We start from the raw sequence: 22,843 nt of genomic DNA on the forward strand, positions 1-22,843 counted from the left end.
TGTGACAAGGGAACTAGGAGGCTTCAACTTAATCCAAGATAAATAAGCATAGGTCAAAGTGTTCCATTTCTAAGATGCATCAATCAAGACTGAGGAGCTTAAACAGGACTTAGCTATCCATCACCAGCCAGAGATTTTTAGGGCTGGTCTTAAAAGAATGCAGGAGTCTCTCCATCCGGCCATGAGCTCTGGACGTTCTCTTTAGCTTGTTTGTCATGTGTGTACTGCTTGGTTGCCAAGCTGGAAAGTGTGGGGGAAGATCACACCTCCCACATTCAATTCCTAGAATAGAATCAGGTGATAAATATACTATGAAGCAGTCTAATTATGTAATGGGGAGGGAGGGCTGCTGGCTGCATTCAGAAGAGAGAATATGGCCCATTACGGATTTTTCATGGACATTTGCTAGTGGGCGGCATACATACTGCATGAATGGGAAACAGCAATGCCTTGCCAACAGAAGGTTTTTATTATTTTTTTTTTATTTGGGGGGATTTGGGGCCAGACCCGGTGGCCCTCAGGGGCTACTCTTGCCTCTGTGCTCAGAAATCAAACCTGGCAGGCTTGGGGGGGGACCATATGGAATGTCGGGGATCAAACCTGGGTCTGTCCGGGGTTGCCCACATACAAGGTAAACACCCTACTACTGTACTATGGCTCCAGCTGAAGAGAATGTTTTTAGAAGACCCTCATATAGACTGATACACACACTCAAAATATACTCCCAAATTTTCATAAAATTTGCAAGTTGTAGTGGTTCCTAAATAAGGTCTCACATGTTCTGAGAGATGGTTTCCTCTTTTAGAATCCTAAAACACATTTTAAGTAAATGCTGAGCCCCCACCACCAGCAATGATTTAAATATCATCAGAATTTGTAATGTAAATCCCCCTGAAGCCAGTTTTTCCACTAAAAGCCAGAGGCCTCTAAGAGTTGTATCTTTTTTTTTTTTTTTTGGTTTTTGGGTCACACCCGGCTGTGTTCAGGGGTTACTCGTGGCTCTACATTCAGAAATCGCTCCTGGCAGGCTTGGGGGATCATATGGGATGTCAGGATTCAAACCACTGTCCTTCTGCATGCAAGGCAAATATGCTACCTCCATGCTATCTCTCTGGCCTCTCTCTGGCCTCTCTCTCTCTCTCTCTCTCTCTCTGTCTCTCTCTTTCTCTCTCTCTCTCTCCCTCTCTCTCTCTCTCTCTTGTTTTGTTTTTGTTTTTGGGCCACAGTCGGTGACACTCAGGGGTTACTCTTGGGTATGAGCTCAGAAATCTTTCCTGACTTGGGAACCATATAGGACACCAAGAAATTCATCCTGGGCCAGTCACATGCAAGGCAAATGCCCTACCGCTAGCCACCGCTCTGGCCCCAAGAGTAGTATCTTTTATATTATTTTTGGGGAGAGTGTTAGAGGGCACACTGGAAACAGTCAGGGCTACTCTTGACTTTGTGGCTCAGAGGTCAATCTTGGTGGGTCTCAGGTGACCCTGTGTGGTGCTGGGGTTTGAATGAAGTTGGCCACATGCAAGCAAGCACCCTTCTTGCTTTGTACTGTTTCTCTAGCCCAGCTTCTAAATATACAGCAGCTGATCCACCTCTTTCAAACTCCATTGCTACTCCTCAGATTCAAGTCCCTTCTCTCTCTTTTTTTTTGGGGGGGAGGGGTCAGCTGCATGCAAGACAAATGTCCTACTTGCTGTGCTATCTCGCTGGCCCTGCAAGTCCCTTCTTTTTTTTTTTTTTCTTTTTTTTTTTTTTTTGGTTTTTGGGCCACACCCGGCAGTGCTCAGGGGTTACTCCTGGCTGTTTGCTCAGAAATAGCTCCTGGCAGGCATGGGGGACCATATGGGACACCGGGATTCGAACCAACCACCTTTGGTCCTGGATCGGCTGCTTGCAAGGCAAACGCCGCTGTGCTATCTCTCTGGGCCCAAGTCCCTTCTCTTTTTTTTTTTTTTTTTTGGTTTTTGGGCCACACCCGGTAACGCTCAGGGGTTACTCCTGGCTATGCGCTCAGAAGTCGCTCCTGGCTTGGGGGACCATATGGGACGCCGGGGGATCGAACCGCGGTCCGTCTCCTAGGCTAGCGCAGGTAAGGCAGGCACCTTACCTCCAGCGCCACCGCCCGGCCCCAAAGTCCCTTCTCTTAATAAAATCCTGGCATCCCATATGGTCCCAAGTCTGCCAGAGGTAATTTCTGAACACAGAGCCAGGAGTAACACCTGAGAGCAATTGGGTGTGGCCCCCAAACTAAAACAAACAAGCAAACAAACAAAAAACCTTACCTAACCCACACATGAGTTGCCAAATACAACCCAGGCTGCCCTGTTAAGCATGAATTTCAGACAACAAAAGAATGATTTTTCTCCCTAGTCTAAGTGTGTCCCATGCAACTGTCCTTGGCTTATCTGAAATTAAATCCACCCTGGCATCCTTTATTTTTGCTTGCTGATGTAGGAAGCAAGAACTGACTGTCATAATGATTTCTTACACTGCCTCTCACCGGTCACTACACTCTAACTCCAGTTTTCCTACAGAATCTGAAATGGTCTGTGACCTCATTGGACATAGGTTCTTTGCACCCACAAAGACTTTCTGGAACTACTTTTGAGCTTCCCCCAACTCCCCTGAGTGCCACAGATTAGCTCTGTGTCTCTTGAATAGTCCTCTTTTTTTCATTTCTTTGTTTTTTATTTGTCTTTTGGGACACACCCAGAGATGCTCAAGGGTTATTCCTGGCTTTACACTCAGGAATTACTCCTGGTTAGCTTGGGGAACCATATAGGATGCTGGGGATCAAACCCAGGCTGTGTGCAAGGCAAACATTTTACATGGTATACTAATTTTGAGGGGGAGACTTAGGGTCAAACCTGGTGATACTCAGGGGTTACTCTTGGGTCTGCATCCAGAAATCATTTCTGGAAGGCTCAGGGATCATAGGAGACAGTGGGGATCAAACCTGGGTCTGCCTCGTGCAAGGCAAATGCCCTACCCTATGCTATCTCTCTGGCCCTACACTCTATACTATTGCTCTGTCCTTAATAGCCCTCTTTTTCTTCTGCTCCTTATTGGTCTAGCATGAGGAAATTTTCCTCCAATGACCCTCTAGCAAATTGCAGTGCCACATTTATTCCTGTGACTCTATAAGCATTCAACATTTCCACTTAGTAGTAAGAGGCCATCCATCCACCCACCCACTCACCCATCCATTCATCATCATCATTCACCCACCCACCCATTCATCTACCCACCCACCCACCCATCCATGCATGCATGCATGCATCCATCCATCCATGCATCCATGCATCCATCCACCCACCCACCCACCCATTCACTCACCCATCCATCCATCTACCCAGCCACCCAGCCATATACCTATCTACCCACCCATCCACACCCTCCTCCATCCATCCACTCACCTTGCCATCCCCCACTCTCATCCACTCACATACCCATCCATCCATCCACTCATCCATCTATCCATCCATCCAAACATACAAACTCTGATAATAGTCACTATGAGAGGAAGGATGGAAAGGCGGGAAGAAGACTATGGAATAAATATGTTAGGATTCGAATGAGAATTAGGATGAAATAGAGACTGATCCTGTGAACAATTCATAGTGAGGAGACACAGCTAAGTCTCCAGGTGGTTACAGGAGAGGGTGATGCTATTTGCTGAGATGGGGCTTAGAGATTTTATTTGTTTGTTTGTTTGTTTTTTTTGAGACACACCCAGTGGTGCTCAGGGTTACTCCTGGCTCTGCACTCAAAAATCGATCCTGGCAGGCATGGAGAGCCATATGGAATGCTGAGATTCAAATCACCATCTGTCCTGGATTGGCTGCGGCGTGCAAGGCAAACGATCTACCGCTGTGCTCTCTCTCCGGCATGAGCTTAGAGATTTTTGAGGCTATTTAAATACTCTACTCTTAAATTCTTTTAGACTTGGAAAAATAGAGAAATAAAGGGGGTAGTTCTTGGGGATGGAGTGACTGTACAGCAGGGAGTGTGCTTGTGTTGCACATGGCCAACCCAGGTTTGAAGCTTTGAGTTACTCTAAGCCAGGTGCTACTGGGGCTCAAACCCAGCCCCTCTCCCAGTCCCAGGCAAAGAACACGCCCCATGAGCTGGCCAGATAATATGTGGGTAAGGGGTTTGTCTTGCATGTGGCTGACTTGGGTTCGATCCCTGGCTCTACATATGGTCCCTCGAGCCCTACCAAGAGAAATTCCTGAATATAAAATCAAGAGTAAGCTCTGAGGGGCCGGCGAGGTGGCGCTAGAGGTAAGGTGTCTGCCTTGCAAGCGCTAGCCAAGGAAAGGACCACGGTTCGATGATCAGAAATCACTCCTGGCAGACTCAGGGGTTACTCCTGGCTCTATGCTCAGAAATCACTCCTGGCAGACTCAGGGAACCATATGGGATGCCGGGATTCAAACCACTGACCTTCTGCATGCAAGGCAAACACCCTACCTCCATGCTATCTCTCCGGCCCCTCCCTATCTAGATTTTTGTTTTGTTTTGTTTATTAGCCCAGCAATGTTCATGGGTTGCTCCTGGCTCTGTGGCCAGAAATTACTTCTGTCAGGCTCAGAGGACCATATGAGATGACGGGAAATCAAACTTGATCTGGCTGTGTGCAGGGCAAATGTACTACCCATAGTGCTATTGGTCTGGCCCCTCCATAACTAGATTGTTTTTTTTAAGTTTTTAGGCCACACCGAGCAGCTCTCAGAGGTTACTCCTAGCTCTGCACTCAGAGATCATTCCTGGCAGACTCGAGGGATAATAAGAGATGCCAGGGATTGAACCAGGTCAACCATGTACATGGCATGTGCATAGCACTCTCTGTGCTAACTCTCTGGCCCCCATAACTAGGTTTTTAATACCAAATTTAATTTTCTTTCTGGTACTGCTGTTTTATTAGGTGGGACTCATATGTGGTGGCAGGGGGTTGAACCTGCATGCAGGGTAAGAGCCTATTATCTCTCTGGTTCCTAATTCTAAATGTTAGTATTTGGAAAAATTTAATACTAATACTAACTTAATATATACATTTTGATATTTATTTTTTGTTTTTTGGGTCACATCTGATAGTGCTCAGGGGTTTCTCCTGGCTCCACGCTCAGAAATCACTCCTGGCAGGCACGGGGACCATATGGGATGCCAGGATTTGAACCAATGACCTTCTGCATGAAAGGCCTTACTTCCGTGCTATCTCTCCGACCCCAAATTTTGATATTTAATATTTAAAGAGAGTGGCAACTTGTGATTAGAATATTGCTGTGTAAACTGCTACAGTGTTTTTTATATCAGGAAATTAATATATATATATATTTTTGGCTTTTTGGGTCATACCCGGCAGCACTCAGGGGCTACTCCTGGCTCTATGCTCAGAAATCACTCCTGGCGCTCTGGGAGGACCATACGGGATGCCGGGATTTGAACCACTGACCTTCTGCATGAAAGGCAAATGCCTTACCTCCATGCTATCTCTCTGGCCCCAGGAAATTAATTTTTTTTGTTTTTGTTTTTTGGGCCACACCCGGTGATGCTCAGAGTTTACTCCTGGCTATGTGCTCAGAAATAGCTCCTGGCTTTGAGGATTATATGGGACACTGGGATTTGAAACACCGTCCATCCTGGATTGGCTACATGCAAGGCAAATGAACTACTTCTGTGCTATCATTCTGGTTCCTCAGGAAATTAATTTTTGGAATGAAATTGGAATTAATTCCAATAAGATTAAGTCAGTTGCTGGTCAGGGAGACAGTAAAGGGTGGAGATGCTTAGCTTGCATCTCACTGTTCCAGATTTGAGTTTTTGGCACCATCTATGATCCCTTGAGCACAGAGTCAGGAATAGACCCTGAACACTAGTGGGTGTGATCCATCCCTTTCTTCTCCCAAAATTAAATTGCTCAACTCCAAAGATAGAGAATCCTTTTCTCAAGTACATATAACTAGTATTTATGAATGTCTTTTGGGAAGGGGGTTGGCCACACTCAGCAGGTCTCAGGGACTGCTTGTTCCTAGGATTAGGACAGTGCATCTGGCAATGGCAGGGGACCATGGGGACCAGGAATCTAATTTGGGGCTCCTGCATGTAAGCAAGTGCTCCAGCCTTTTCTGTTTGTTTGTTTTTGAGTTACATCCAGTAGTGCTGAGGGGTTTCTCCTGGCTGGCTCTGGGAACCATATGGGATGCCAGGGATTGAACCCAGGTCAGCTGCATGCAAGGTAAATGCCTTATCCACTGTGCTATTGCTCTGGCTCCTACTCCAGCCTTTTGAGTTCTTTTTCTCTCTCTCCCTCTCTGCCTCCCCATTCTCTCATGGTATTTTTTTGGTCACACTTGGCAGTGCTCAGGGCTTTCTCCTGACTCTATGTCTTTATGCTTAGAGATCACTCCTGATGGATTTAGGGGGCTATCTGGGGTGCTAGGAATTGAATCCATATCAGTCTCATGCAAGGCAAGTGCCCTACCCCTGTACTATCATCCTTGCCCATAGTATTGATTTTTTTGTTTGTTTGTTTGGGGGGGGGCACACCTGGCTATGTTCAAGGGTTATTCCTGGCTCTGCATTCAGAAATTATTCCTGACAGACTTGGGGAACCAATAGAGGATTATTATTAAGGTTGGCTTCATGCAAGGCAAAAGCCCTACCCACTGTACTATCTCTGAAGCCCTGGTATTCTTTTTTTTTTTTTTTAATTCACCTTCTCTTGATTTTCATTTGAAGGATCAAAAAGGAAACAATGGAAAGAAGAGAAATTCACCAAAAGTATTAAAATAACTCATTCATATTTGGATTCGAATTTTAAGAGTCTTGGCTTAAAGGTAAGTAATGTTTTTGCATGTACTTCAGTTTAATTTCGTTGAGAGAGATTCACTCAAATGCTGCAGCTGAGGTAAGATTGCTTTGTAAATCCTAGTCATGAAATACTGGCTTTTGCCAACCAATCTGTGCAATAATGACATCTGTCTTACAGTCACTCAACAGGCAGGGAAAGAGTCTTTCTATGCTTAGAGACATTTTTTGGGGGGGTCAGACCTGGTGACGCTCAGGAGTTACTCCTGACTCTGCACTTAGAAATTGCCCCCAGCAGGCTGGGGATGATATGGGGTGCTGGGAATCAAACTGGGTCCCTCCTGGGTTGGCCATGTGCAAGGCAAATGCCTTACTGCTGTGTTATTGCTCCAGCTCCCACCTTTTTTTTTTTTTTTTTTTTGGTTTTTGGGCCACACCCGGCAGTGCTCAGGGGTTATTCCTGGCTGTCTGCTCAGAAATAGCTCCTGGCAGGCACGGGGGACCATATGGGACACCGGGATTCGAACCAACCACCTTAGGTCCTGGGTCGGCTGCTTGCAAGGCAAACGCCACTGTGCTATCTCTCCGGGCCCCAGCTCCCACCTTTTAATATCTTGAATAGGTCATATTGATTAAAAATATTTGAATAAGGGCATTTGAATTTTGGCATCCCAAAATGGTCTCTCAAGCCTACCAGAAGAGATTTCTGAGTGCAATTAGGACCAACCCACCCTGAGAACTGCCGGTTGTGGCCCAAAACAAACAAAGAAAAAAGAATAAAAAGAAAGTTACTATCAGGAACTGGAGCATTAATATTGCTGGTAGGGTGCTTGTCTTGCAAGCTGACCCAGGTTTGATCCTTGACATCCCAAATGGTTCCTCTGAGCCCATGAGAAGCAATCCCTGAGTGCAGAGCTGGAGTAAGCTCTGAGCACCACCAGTGTGGCCCTCAAACAAAAACAAACAAAAATTATTATTTAAATAATTGGGGAGGGGATTAAGATTTTTTGTCCACAACCCTGAATATTTTAGGAGCAGCTCTTGGCTCTCTGCTCAGGGATCAGTCTTGGATGGGGGAATATTTGAGGATCAAATCAGGGTTAGCTACTTCCAAAGCAAATGACTTACCTGCTTTCCTCAGCTCTGGAACGGATCCATTTTAAAAAGCTCAATGGAGGGGCTAGAGAGATAGCATGGAGGTAAGGCCGTTTGCCTTGTATGCAGAAGGATGGAATCCCGGCATATGGTCCCCAAGCCTGCCAGGAGCGATTTCTGAGTGTAGAGCCGAGAGTAACCCATGAGCACTGCCAGGTGAGACCCAAAAACCAAAACCAAAACCAAACCAAACCAAACCAAACCAAAAAAGCTCAATGGGAGCCAGTAGGGCATTTGCCTTGCACATAGATGAACTGAGACTGACCCAGGTTCAATGCCCGGCATCCCATATAATCCCTGAGCCTGCGATAAGTGATTTCTTTTCTTTGGAGGGGGTCACACATGGCAGGTCTCAGGTGTTACTCCTGGTTCTACGCTCAGAAATAGGTCCTGGCAGGTTTGGGGACCATATGGGATACTGGGATTTGAACCATTGTCCTTCTGCATGCAAGGCAAACGCCCTTCCTCCATGCTAACTCTCCGGCCCCCCCAAGGAGTGATATCTGTGCGTATAGCCAGGAGTAACCCCTGAGCACTGCTGGGTGTGGTCCCGCTAAAAAGCTCAAGGGGCCAGAGAGATAGTACAGTGAGTTGTGTGTTTGCCTTGCACTTACTTCATCAACCCAAGATCACTCTCCAGCACCCACCCCAACCTACTAGGAGTGATCCCTGCATCAGGAATAAGCCCTGTGTATTATCGGCTGTGGCCCCAAATGATCTCCCAATTATTTTTTCTTCCAAGAGTATCCCATTTCTTTCATAGCTACAAGATGGATGATGAAACTGTTTTTGCAAAACCGGCTTCTTTCTAGTTTATATATGTAGGGAACAGAAACATTTGGCTTTGTTCTTGAGACATTCTTTCTACTTGAGATATTATTCATAGTTCTTGTTTTCCCAGAAAGCATCAAAAAGTTGCAGTTCTTATATTTCCACTGGCAAATTTGTCTCAAGGCATAATCTAGCTATAAGAAATTTGCCTTACACTTCCAGTAATCCTTGAGCACCTGCAGGTTTGGTTCAAAAACAAAACAAAACAAAAAATGAAGATGGTCTTCACTGATACACTTGTTTCTAGAAAGAACTTTTTTCCCCCAAACCACACCCAGTGGCATTCAGGAGTTATTCCTGGTACTGCACTCAGAAATCACTCCTGGGGGCTGGAGTGATAGCACAGAGGGTAGGGCGTTTGCTTGCATGCAGTTGAAATAGGTTTGATCCATGGCATCCCATATGGTCCCTAGAGCATTCCAGGAATGATTTCTGAGCACAGAGCCACGAATAACCTCTGAGTGCTGCAGGGTGGGGCGAACCACATGGGATGCTAGGGATTGAACCTGGGTTGGCTACATGCAAAGCAAATGTTCTACCTGTTGTGCTAACACGCTGGCCCTTAGAAAGGACATTTTGAACTTACTTCCCTACTGCTTTTTGTTATCTCCTGTGATTGAAAGGAAAAAAGTTCCAAATAGGCTCCACATAGAAGGAGCATCAGAGAAAGACAGAATGTTCTAGAGAATAAAGCTCCTTAGGGCATTTCTCTCCAGGTACTTGTTCCTAGTCACGAAACTTCTGTTGCAAATTGCCTGATTTTTCTCTCTTGAGTCTCCATTAGCAACTTTCACCAACTCAACCAAGAATCTAAGATTTTTTCTTTTCTATTTTGCAGTATCAGATGGAATCCAGGACTTTATGAATATAAGACAAGTGCTCTACTGCTGAGCGACATCCCCAGTCCAGCCAATCTTACTTTTATTTATTTATTTGTTTTAAATTTCAAGCTCTACCTAGAGAGTGCTCAGGGGCAATTCCTGGTTCTATGCTCAGGAATGACCCCTGATTGTGCTTGGGGACCATATACTATGCTAGTGTTGACAGCATTCAAGACCAAAGTCCTAAGCCCTGTATTACCTCTTGATCCCTAGGTGATCTTTTTTGTTTTGTTTTGTTTTGGGTCACACCTGGCAGTGCTCAGGGGTTACTCCTGGCTCTATGCTCAGAAATTGCTCCTGGCAGGCTCGGGGGACCATATGGGATGCTGGGATTCGAACCACCGTCCTTCTGCATACAAGACAAAAGCTTTACCTCTATGCTATTTCTCCACACGCCCCCCCAGGCAATCTTTTTATTTTTTTTATTTTTTTATTTATTTATTTTTTTTGGTTTTGGGGTCACACCCTGTGACGCTCAGGGGTTACTCCTGGCTATGCGCTCAGAAGTTGCTCCTGGCTTCTTGGGGGACCATATGGGATGCCGGGGGATCGAACCACGGTCCATCCTAGGCTAGCGCAGGCAAGGCAGGCACCTTACCTCCAGCGCCACCGCCCGGCCCAATCTTTTTATTTTTAATTTTTGGAGGACTACATGCAGTGGTGCTCAGGGCTTACTCCTGACTTTGTGTTCAGGGATCACTCTTGGCAGTTTTTGGGGACTATATGGGGTCCCAGGCATTGAACCCACATCAGCATGTGTCCAATATGCTATAATCTCTCTCTGCCCTCTATATAGTTTCATTTGATGTAATGTCTAGAACAGGTAAATTTATAGATAATAGATAAGAGGCAAAATAGAGTTCAAAGAGATTGAACTTATTGTTTATGGGGTACAATTTCTTTTCTTTCTTTTTTTTTGAAATTTTCTTTTTTCTTTTTTTTTTTTTTTTTTTTGGTTTTTGGGTCTCACCCGGCAGTGCTCAGGAGTTACTCCTGGCTCCATGCTCAGAAGTTGCTCCTGGCGAGCACGGGGGACCATATGGGACGCCGGGATTCGAACCGATGACCTTTTGCATGAGAGGCAAACGCCTTACCTCCATGCTATCTCTCCGGCCCCTATTCTTTTTTTTTTTTTTTTTTTTTTTTTTGGTTTTTGGGCCACACCCTGTGACGCTCAGGGGTTACTCCTGGCTATGGCGCTGAGAAGTTGCTCCTGGCTTCTTGGGGGACCATATGGGACGCCAGGGGATCGAACCGCGGTCCGTCCTAGGCTAGCGCAGGCAAGGCAGGCACCTTACCTCCAGCGCCACCTCCCGGCCTGGAAATTTTCTTTTTCTTTATCTTTTTTAATATACTTTATTTTATTTAAACACCTTGATTACATATATGATTGTGTTTGGGTTTCAGTCATGTAAAGAACGCCACCCATCACCAGTGCAACATTCCCATCACCAGTGTCCCAAATCTCCCTCCTCCCCACCGACCCCCGCCTGTGCTCTAAACAGGCTTTCCATTTCCCTCATACATTCTCATTATTAGGACAGTTCAGAATGTAGTTATTTCTCTAACTAAACTTATCACTCTTTGTGGTGAGCTTCCTGAGGTGAGCTGGAACTTCCAGCTCTTTTCTCTTTTGTGTCTGAAAATTATTATTGCAAGAATGTCTTTCAGGGGCCGGAGAGATAGCATGGAGGTAAGGCATTTGCCTTTCATGCAGAAGGTCATCGGTTCGAATCCCGGTGTCCCATATGGTCCCCCGTGCCTGCCAGGAGCAATTTCTGAGCATGGAGCCAGGAATAACCTCTGAGCACTGCCGGGTGTGACCCAAAAACCACAAAAAAAAAAAAAAAAAAAAGAATGTCTTTCCTTTTTCTTAAAACCCATAGATGAGTGAGGCCATTCTGCGTCTTTCTCTCTCTCTCTCTCTCTGACTTATTTCACTCAGCATAATAGATTCCATGTACATCCCTGTATAGGAAAATTTCATGACTTCATCTCTCCTGACAGCTGCATAATATTCCATTGTGTATATGTACCACAGTTTCTTTAGCCATTCGTCTATTGAAGGGCATCTTGGTTGTTTCCAGAGTCTTGCTATGGTAAATAGTGCTGCAGTGAATATAGGTGTAAGGAAGGGATTTTTGTATTGTATTTTTGTGTTCCTCGGGTATATTCCTAGGAGTGGTATAGCTGGATGATACGGGAGCTCAATTTCCAGTTTTTGGAGGAATCTCCATATCGCTTTCCATATAGGTTGAACTAGACAGCATTCCCACCAGCAGTGGATGAGAGTTCCTTTCTCTCATCATCCCCATCAATATTGTTTGTTCTCATTCTTTGTTTTTTTTTTTTTTATGTTTGTTTGTTTTTTTGGGCCACACCGGGCGTTGCTCAGGGGTTATTCCTGGCTACTCAGAAATAGCTCCTGGCAGGCACGGGGGACCATATGGGACACCAGGATTCGAACCAACCACCTTAGTTCCTGGATGGGCTGCTTGCAAGGCAAACACCGCTGTGCTATCTCTCCAGGCCTTGTTCTCATTCTTTGTGATGTGTGCCAATCTCTGTGGTGTGAGGTGGTACCTCATAGTTGTTTTGATTTGCATCTCCCTGATGATTAGTGATGGGGGTACAATTTCTATTTGGTATGAGGAAGAAGTTCTGGATATGAAAATGAAGAGCAGAGCAAATTGAATAATACCATGTATATACTTACTGTATGTTGAACTGTACATCCAAATGTTAAGGGAAAACATATGAAAATAGATATTAGATGGTTACAATAACTCAGATAGGTGATCAGATATAGATATGCCTAATAATCCTTTCTCTATCCTCACCTTGATCCTCTTAATCTGAAATTTCACCTTGAGACATCAATGGCCTGCTGCCCTGGCAACCATTAGCCAACGCATCTCCTAAGAGGAACTTGACATATTTGGGCAAAAGAATGGACTTCTGCTCACTTCTCCTAAGGTTCTTGCCTTATTAGAAAAAAGGACAAGCTCACCATCTGATTGGACGTTGTGTTTGAACCTGGACTAGGAATTATTACATTATACAAGCCCTACTTTCCATATCAACCCTCTTCCTAAGGTTCCTTAAACCTATAAAAGATACCTTCCTAAATTGCCCAGGGCTTCTGGTTTCAGTTCTTATGGCAGATCCCAGCACGAATCAATAAACTTGATTTTTCTGATTGCATTCTTTGAAGATTTGTAGTCTTTATTTGAGGCACTGGACTTTCTCGGATCCTTAACACAAAGAATGGCTAAAGTGGGGTAGGAGCAGTGAGAGAAAACAGTGGGGAGAGGGAGAGCATTTGCCTTGCATGCAGTTGATCTGGGTTCAACTGTCTGCACCACCTATGGTCCTTGAGCCCCACAAGGAATGATCTCTGGGTGCAGAGCCAAGAGTAATCCTTTAGCATCATTGGTTGTGGTCCATCATCTTCCCCCAGAAATCTTCAAACTTTCAAATAAAAACAAAACACACAGGGCAGTTTGAAAATTAACAGGAGGGGAAAAAAATCTCACCTGTTTATCCTTGTGTGCATAGTGCTCCTGATGACACAGTCTCTCTCCCTCCTTCCCTCCCTCCCCACCTCTCTCTCTTTAGGGGACCCACACCTGACAGTGCTCATGGGTTACCCCTGGCTTTGCATGCTCTGAAATCACTCCTGGCAGGCTCTTGGAACCATATGGGTTGAACCACCCATTTGAACCACTGTTAGTCCACACATTACTGCTATGTGGTCTATCTGGCCCCATGATCAGTATTTTTTGGGGGTGGTGGTGGTGGTAGCCATTATCTAGGCTAGAGTCCATGCTGGGGTTGGAGCAAGTACATGAAGGCAAAGTAGAAGACTGTTTCTAATTTTCTCAGGAGCTGGGTTTGAAATGTTGTTTTTGGATTGGGGGGGGGAGTTGGGAGATTTCCTTCTGTTTTGTAATTAGGCCACATCTGGCAGTGCTCAGGGGCCATTCCTGGTACTCAGAGAATCATATGTGATGCCAGAGATCAAATTAGAGTTGACTGCTTGCAAGGCAAATGCCTAAGCCCCTATACTATTTCTTTGGTCCCAGAAGTTTAGATTGAGTGAGATATTCTACTAAATTGTGTGCTAAACAGAGTTTAGAGGAGTATGGAATGTTGGAAAGCTAATAATAAAGCAGAGAAAGTCTATCTGTCTATATTGAAGGTCAATATTCTAACACATTCTCTCTCTCTGTCTCTCTGTCTCTGTCTCTGTCTCTCTCTCTCTCTCTCTCTCTCTCTCTCTCTCTCTCTCTCTCAGTCTCTCTCTCTGTCTCTCTCTCTCTGTCTCTCTCCCCCCCCTTTCCCCCCCTCAGGCTGAGGTACAAGTCAGGCTGGAGGCAAGAAGTCCCAGATGGAACGCACTCAAGGAAACCAGGACTTTTCTATTTAGGAAATTATGTGGGTGTTCAGAAGCCGAAAAGTACCACTTAAATGAGTAACATTGTGATTAAGGCTGCATTTGGAAACTGGGGGTGTTACAAACATCTATATATTGAACACCAGGCATCCAAATATTTAATAACCCACACAATTTAGCCCCAGGAATTAACACCTAGCTTGGCCTGGACCCAAGTTTGGTGCCTAAAAGCTGGCAGCATCCATGTGTAGGAAGCTTGTGTTTTTGAAAGAGAGTGAAAAGGCTGGGTGAATTCCCAAAGCCAGCCTTTCAGTTCTTTGCAACAGACTGCTTGATAGGCGGGCAGGGCATGCTGGGGTCGGCACTTTTTAGGGTGCTCAGTGAGGTCAAAGCACAAGGGGTGTAAAATGAAATTAGTTTGAGGGTGGAAAAAGCAACCTGATGTGGGCTGGATTGCGCCAACAACCATAGGGCACTTCCGTCCTCACCTGCCATCTTCACAAATACCCTTGTCAGCGATTGGCTCTATTGAGAAGGAGAAATATTATCAGTGAGATTCAAATTCACCTTCAATTGAGGCTGGAGCGCCCCACGGTGGGGAAAACCTGGTACCTGCTGGGCCTGTTCCTACAGTTTGGAGTGGGTTGGGGTGGTTGGGTGTTTCTTGGTGACCCTCTTTTGCTTGGGAGGAGGGAAACCATTAAGCACCTATTAAGTGACTAGGAGGTCTCAGATATAGACCTTTGGAGCATAAAAGAACTTGGAGTTCTTTTTACTTTTTTTTGGGCACATCTGGTGGAGCTCAGGATTCTGCAATTAGGGGTCATTCTTGGCAAGCTTGGGGGTGCCAAAAATCAAACTTGGGTTGCCATAATGTAAGACAAGTGCCCTCCCACTCTACTATCTATCACTATGGCTCCACTCAGGATCCTTTTGGCTAGATCATTAACATTCGCCCCTTGGCTTTGCATCTTATAGGCCTGAAGATACCATGTACCTCTTAGCAAATCAGGGATGGTTCCTTCCTTCCACCGATGTCCCCTACTTCCTGTTTCAAGTCCCAACTCCATAGCTCTGCTTCCTCCTTTTCCCCGCCAACCCCCCAGTTCCCACGTGCCAACAACCCCTTGAGAATAGCTGGAGAAAGAGCAAGAGGAAGCTACACTTGGAAAGAAGATTGCTCTGTACTTTATTTACAACAGTATGTAAGAAAAAAGGAAGTTATTAACAATAATAAATAACTGGGATAAAAGAACCATGAAACAGCCATAAAGTGATATAGAAGGATGATGCTGGCTGGCTTCGCCTATGGTCTGAACACGGTGCATTCATACACTTGGTCCTTCGGCGGTGGCAGTGGTGTGAGAGCTAGTAACCAATCAGGATCCCAGCTCCACACGAAAGCATCAAAATGACACTTGAAGCTCCATGCAGGTGGCAGAGGCGAAATGATTCCCAAAAAATCTCTTCTTGGTGATACAAAGAAACTGAGGAGGGGAGAAGGTTCCATTGTAACATATGTGCTTCCAGTTTAAAGTAAAGTAAAATAAAACAAAACAAAACAAAAAAAAAAAAACCTCTCAAGAGACTTAGTCTAAAAGCAAGGGTGAAAGATCAAATTACATTGAATGACATCTGAATGTTTGCAGACACCTTCACATTCTCTTACTGCATAAACACCTTAAAAATGAAAACACGTGGATTCCAACTGCAAACAATTGGAAGAACCAAGAATGAGAAGATTTAGTGAGGAGCCATCCATTGCAGTCACTGGGCAGATTTTTTTTATTTTCAGTTGAATTCCAAGAACTCTAGTTCAGATGGCAGATTGTCACTGGGCCTATTCAGCCAGATGATGCAAAAGGGACAAAAATTAAATCAACAATTTTGCTTGATGGGGTTATCTAAGTACACGTTACACGGAGAGTAATTATCCTCTGGCCCTTAGAAAAAAAGATCCGTATTGATCCCAGACCGCCAGTGACCTTGTTGTTTCTGAGTCATGAATAGAGACCAAGGAAAGAAAAAAAATTAAAGTACACATAATACATTAGCCTTGAAATTTCCCCGAAAAGAGACTTCTTAGGAAGCGTCAGAATTTATTCTCCTAACTCACTGTTTATTACAATGTCTGCACAGATAACACACCACATAATTACTTTTGGAGGTTTTCTGTTGTGTTTTTAAGTGTCTGCACGATGTACCCACGTCTGTGCTCTTATTTATTTTCTCAACCAAAACCATGGCTAAGCACTACCTCCCCATACATTTAAACCACACAGGCTACAAAACCATAAGACTGGGTTTAGCTTGACTTGGTTTAAGTTAACTTTTTTTTCCCCAGTTCTTTATTTCTTAGCTCATCCTCTAACTCAGCTGGTTTTGCTTGGGAGTGTTGAAACTGAAAAATGTCCCAGCTTCTTTGGTTTGGTTGTTATTCTATTCCTTGCCCTCTTTCAGTCCCCATGTAGGAAAATAAAATAATCTTCAGAACTGACTTCAGACAAAATATCCATGGTAAAAACACCAAAAGATTCCTCTCTTGGGAAAACCCAAATAAAGCAGCATTGCTCTATAAGGGATGCCCAGGGCACTGTATATTGGAAATCCACTAAATCTGTGTCATTGTAATGGTCTTCATTGACATCAAAGATGAAAATGGGGGTGAATGTGTGCTATCCTATGGATTAGGTTGGCTTAAAATTGATGGTGTCTGATTCACTATGCTATATTTATATTTATATATATGTATATACACAGGTATAATACAATTTTGGTGAACAAAGTTGAAGGTTTCCACATTACAGACAGAGGCACTGTGTTAGAGTCTATGTCCCTCCCAAACATGCTTAAATGAATTCAAGTTTCTGTCTTTTTTTTTCTTCTTCTAAGTTTCCATCATGCAGCCATTGAATTTCCACCCTTATAGAAATTATTAATGCCTTATATATATACATTCATCACAGGCTTGCATCCCTCACTAAACCAATTCATGGACGAAGAATATGAATGACATTGAAAAATCAACCTAGATAAAATATTGTCACTTATACCTTATGGTGGCTGGATTAAATAGTCAAAGCCGCTAAAGGAATCTGCACCCCACTCCCTTTGAACGCACACAAATCACATCTAGACAAAAAAATAAACTGAACATACTTTAAGAGCATACAGAGTGTTTGACTAAGAATCATCATATTTTCAATGGGCAACTTTGTAATTGAGATTTGTGGTATTGAACTGGCTATGAGAGAAAGAAAAGTTCACAGAAAATCAGAAAGTAGTAGAAGTGTTGATCTTGATAGCAGAAGCCATTTTACCAAAAGGGAAAATCAAAATCGTATTAAAGGAAACATTAGGTGCCAGGTATGTTAGCAGCCTGCAAAGAGCAAGCATCTATCTGTCTTAGGTGAAAATTTATAATCCCATTCCATCCTGACTTCAGTTTACAACTGGGAAGCTTCTACACAGGTGGTGTCACTGTCTTCTAAAAAAGTCAAAACATTCTCATGGAGCAATACTGGGTGGAAAGGGGACCATTGAAAAAATTCAAGGGGGCAGAGAAAGGAAAGGTTTTTCCCACAAGCAAAAATCATGCTACCATACCATGCAAAGGCCTCATACTCTGATTCTTGAGCAAAAAGATGTAATGCTGAGTTATGCGATTTGCAACTGGCTTCCTTGAGCTTCTGGGTTGGTTTATTTATAAAGGTAAAAATATCAACCGGCAGATCGAGGAATGATCTGACAGTCTGACAGATGATTTCGAATACTTGGAGCTGGGATCCTGGGGCCAGCGCCTGCACCTTGGGAAAGTTTGTCAACTTGAAGGGCACGAGGCAGAGTATGGAGCACTGAGAGACAGAGGAGCAGGCAGGTTCCACTGGCCCAAGGTTGTGAGAAGAGACCATGAATTTGGTCTCTGTTATTTCCTTTGGAATCTGTGTTTTGGGAAAGTCAGTTTCCTGAGGTTGGAGGTCAAGTCAGGAAGGCTGGATGGGGCCTCAGAATTGCCCGGTTACTGTATTCTCTTCCTCCCTAGGAGGACAAAAGTAAATGCTAGATTCTGCTTGCCTTTCCATCAGCGCTTAAAGGCAGTGAGGTGTGGAGGTGACAGATTTTTCTCTTCAGACAGACAGACAGAGAGTTTTCTTGCTACTTTGGTGAATGATTTTGCCTCCCATCAATCTTCTAAACCTTCTGTTACCAGTACTTAGAAGGAGTGGGGGGAGAGGGGTGCCTTGCATCACTCATCTTGATTTAACTAATGACAGTAATTCTTGCTCATTTTTTTTCCCCACTTGATGATTTGCACTTCCCAGACCTTGATCAAGTAAGGATCAAGAGAATGACAGTCTTTCTAAGGCCCAGTGACAGGAATTTGTTCTAGGAACATCTAGATATTAAGAGTCAGACCAAGGGAAGGGGGACAGAGCAGGCACAGCAGGTTGGGTGTCTGTCTTGTATGTGGCCAACCCGGATTCAATCCTTGGGATCCTATATGGTCTCCCCAAGCACCACCAGGAGTGATCCCTGAACACAGTCAGGAATATCCCCTGAGCACCACTGGGTATGACCCCAAAACCAAACCCTTCCAAAAGAAAAGAAAAGAAAGAGACAAGAGTAAAAGCAGGAGTTGGAGTGATAGCACAGTGGGTAGGAAGTTTGCCTTGCATGTGGTCTGGTCTACTTGGGTTTGATCCCCTGAATCCGCTCCAGGAGTAATTCGAGTGCAGAGCCAGGAGTAACCCTTGAGCACTGCTGGGTGTGTGTTCCCTCCCTAAAAAAATAGTAAAAGCAGGAGGGGACTGGGAGACAAAGCTCTTTCTTTTTCTTTTTGGTTTCCTGAAACAGTACGAATATCCAGTTCACTTTCTCTATCCTTGAATATCTTTCAATGGGAAAATTCTCAATAAATTCAACCAATTGATTGCAAGTTCTGAGAATCTTTGACTAGATGGTAGAAGCTAATGAGGTTAAAGTTTGTTGGTATCTGTTGAGGAGAAGATGTTCGTGTCATCTGGATCTTTGGGCTCTTAAATCAAAGCATTCCAGAACCAATCAGCATGGTTACCTCCATCCAAACAATTCTTTACAGATGTCTGAGGCCGTGAGGGCACGCAGGGAGAAGTTATTAAAAGACAGAAACAAGTTGGTCTTTTATTAAATTCTGAAAGGTAGAAAGAAGTGACCATAAATTGCACTTGGAGCCTCGATAGGTTGATTTTTGTTTTTAAAATTCTCAAAAAAAATTTTTTTTCACGGAAGGAGGCCCAACATCCTGAGTCAGATTAATCAAAATAGGAATCTCAGAAATGACTGGTATTCAAGTATATGTGAAGAGTGTTCAAAATTTTTACCAGTAGGTGTGTGTGTGTGTGTGTGTGTGTGTGTGTGTGTGTGTGTGTGTGTGTGTGTGTGTGTGTGTGAGACACCTGAGAGCAGCATTTTTGGAGAATTTCTGGTCCCACGGGAGGAAAGTGATTTCTCTATTTCTCCCAAAAGGGGTCAACCCAGAGGTACCCTCTTTCTTTACCTCTGGAGTCCACACCCACCTCCTCCAATGTCCAATAACAGGAGCCCCCTCACCTTGGCTTCCTACTGTGGGCACTACAGAGATTCTCTCCTTGGCGGTTCTCAGGCTTATTGTTGTTTTTGAAATCATTATATATATATATATATATATATATATATATATATATATATATATATATATATATATATATATATATATATATATATTTTACAGCTATTAGGATGCGGCGAGGAACTCAGCATATGTTCTAGGTGAAATTACTGAACCACATGCACTCAGAGATCAAGGAACGGGTTCGAGGGACAAAGCAGTCTTTCTCTTTATCAGATGATCCTTAAAACAACCCCTCCCTCCCAGACCCTGCCCAACACCTCCCTCCCCAACGAAGAACACCCCCAAGACGTGGGAGGTTACTCTGACTTGGGCCGACTTGGCTTCTCCGAGGAATGTGCACGGGGCAGAGGCAGGGTGGCTTTCTTCTCGGGGTCTGGCAGCGTGAGAGTTTCTGGGGCCGACTTTTTCCGAGGCCGATCTCTGGGAACGGACAGAAATTCGGGTGCATCCGGGGAGAGCGGCGTGGAGGGTGCACTGGATGGGGCGCTGCGCACAGATGAAGGCAGCAGGGAGATGCCGGAGATGGAAATCGCGGGTGGGAAAAGGCCGATTTTCCTATTGGTGGCTTCCTGAGTGGCTCGTTCGAACTCACGCACTTCGTCCATCGTCATGTCTTCAAGGCAAAGGAAAGAGAAGGGAGACAGTGAGCCTGAACTTCAGGACTCCCTGGGACTGCAAAAAAGGGTCAGGGCAGTGCCTGGCAGGGAAGGGGCTATAGAGGTTACCAGGTAGGACACAGTTTAGGGGCATCTTTAGTGAAGAAGAAGAAGGAGGAGGAGGAGGAGGAGGAGGAGAAGAAGAAGAAGAAGAAGAAGGAGGAGGAGGAGGAGGAGGAGGAGAAGGAGAAGGAGAAGGAGAAGGAGGAGGAGAAGAGAAGAAGAAGAAGAAGAAAAGAAGAAGGAGAAGGAGAAGGAGAAGGAAGAAGGAGAAGGAGGAGAAGAAGTAGAAGGAGGAGAAGGAGAAGTAGAAGGAGAAGGAGAAGAAGAAGAAGAAGAAGAAGAAGAAGAAGAAGAAGAAGAAGAAGAAGAAGAAGAAGAAGAAGAAGAAGAAGAAGAAGAAGAAGAAGAAGAAGAAGAAGAAGAAGAAGAAGAAGAAGAAGAAGAAGAAGAAGAAGAAGAAGAAGAAGAAGAAGAAGAAGAAGAAGAAGAAGAAGAAGAAGAAAAGACATTGTTGTGGTGTAAATGCTAATATTTGAATCTTTCTTTTAGGGAGGGCAAACCTCTGAAAAGTAAATCCTTTAAGGGCTCTCTGCAAGCCTTGCTTTTAGTATTTATAGGGTATTCTGCAGGGCTTACTGGAGCATAAAGCAGGGCCTTTATATAAAGTGTTGGGGTAAGCTGGTAGGAGTGTTGCGAGACAGAGGGACAACGTGGTCTATGAAAGAATAGTTGCATCTTTTTTATCTTTTCTATGCAGAGAAAGGAGTCAAAGTAGCCAGTGTTCCAAAATGACCCACTGATCGTCTACTTTACTATAAGTCTATTTTAAGGTATAGGCGCTTTGTTTTTGCAAAACCCAGCAGTGCTCAGGGCTTACTCCTAGCTTTGTGCTTAGGAGTCACTCCAGGAGGGCCTTGGAGCACCATTTTGGGTGCTGGAGATTAAACCCAGGTCTGTTGCATGCAAGGCAAATACCCTACTTATTCAATTATTTCTTTTTCTTTGGGGGGGGGTCACACCCAGCAGCGCTCAGGGGTTACTCCTGGCTCTAACACTCAGAAATCGCTCCTGGCAGGCTCAGGGGACCATATGGGATGCCGGGATTCGAACCACTGTCCTTCTGCATGCAAGGCAAATGTCCTACCTCCATCCTATCTCTCCAGCCCCTCAATTCTTTTTTTTTTTTTTTTTTTACCTCAGTGTAAGTATGCTTTTATAGACAAACCATCAGAATTTCTCAGTATATTATCTTCTGCTTTTGCTGGGCCGGAGTGAGAGTATAGCAGGTAGGGAGCTTGCTTTGCATGCGGTTTACCCCAGTTCAACCCCTGGCATCTCATATGGTCCCCTGAACACTGCCAGGAGTAATTCCTGAGTGTGAAGTCAGGAGTAACAACCTCTGAGCATTATCAGATGTGAACACCCCCCACACCCCCAAAAAAAAAAACAAACAAGAAACGGTCTTTTTGCATTCTGGTGTAATTGGTTTGCTTTCATAGCTGAGCTTAGAAAATGAAAATGATAAAAACAGCATCAAATCCTGCAGGTTATCTCAAAGCCAAGAAAAAAATTATTTTAATCCTAGGAGATATATAAATGCTGGGCCACAAAAGATTGGACACCCCCAGCATCCTGTATGGTACCCAAGCTCCAATAAGAGTATTCCTCGGGGCAGGAGAGATAGAATGGAGGTAAGGTGTTTGCCTTGGATGCAGAAGGTCAGTGGTTCAAATCCTGGCATCTCATATGGTCCCCCGAGCCTGCCAGGAGCAATTTCTGAGCATAGAGCCAGAAGTAACCCCTGAGAGCTGCTGGGTGTGACCCAAAAACAACAACAACAAAAAAAAATTAAAGAGTGATTCCTGAGCACAGAACTAGGAGTAGGCCCTGAGTACTGCTGGGTTTGGCTCCAAATAAAACAAAACAAAACAAAACAAAAAATGTACAGAGAATAGGCAAGAATTTTATTTAAGAGGGGGAGAAAAACCCCATTAACTGGAATTCAAGAACTAAATTCAAGAACTAATGCCTCATTTAACAGGCTGTCATATTCTAGTCTGCTAACTTAGGGGAACTATTAAGTGAGAAAGTAAAATTCAAGTTTTTTTTTTTTTTCAAGCCCTCCCCAAAATTCAAGTTTTAATGTCAGTTGCCCTGGACTGCATTTTATGTGCTTACTGCTTTAATGCTGAAAACAGGGATAGGAGAATACAGTAGTTAGGACCCAGCTTCAAGTCTCAGTATCAAACATTCCTGTGAGAATAGCTGGGCATGGCCCCAGAGGCCTCAGCACCATCACCTCAGTCTTGTACTTCATGAACAGGGTTGGCTGAGACTTCTAAATGGGATCCCCCCAACCTCCTGAGCACTGCATGAGAGACCCCCCCAGAATCCTGCCAAATATCGAAAACATCACTGTACCATAAACTAATGTTATTCCTTCTTTTGTAGTCTTAATTGC

At 44.3% G+C, this 22,843-nt stretch overlaps 1 protein-coding gene across 1 annotated transcript in view; it reads right to left on the minus strand.

The window, feature by feature from the left end:
• Positions 1–20,008: 20,008 nt before the first annotated feature.
• Positions 20,009–22,843, minus strand: part of PITPNC1 (phosphatidylinositol transfer protein cytoplasmic 1) — a 284,015-nt gene continuing 281,180 nt past the window's right edge. The window contains exon 9 of the mRNA XM_049781848.1: positions 20,009–20,336. Coding sequence (XP_049637805.1) covers positions 20,020–20,336 — 317 coding nt within the window. The 3' untranslated portion in view covers positions 20,009–20,019. The remainder of the gene's footprint in view (positions 20,337–22,843) is intronic.

Source organism: Suncus etruscus, chromosome 1 (assembly GCF_024139225.1).
Source record: "Suncus etruscus isolate mSunEtr1 chromosome 1, mSunEtr1.pri.cur, whole genome shotgun sequence".
NCBI classification, from domain to species: Eukaryota; Metazoa; Chordata; class Mammalia; order Eulipotyphla; family Soricidae; genus Suncus; species Suncus etruscus.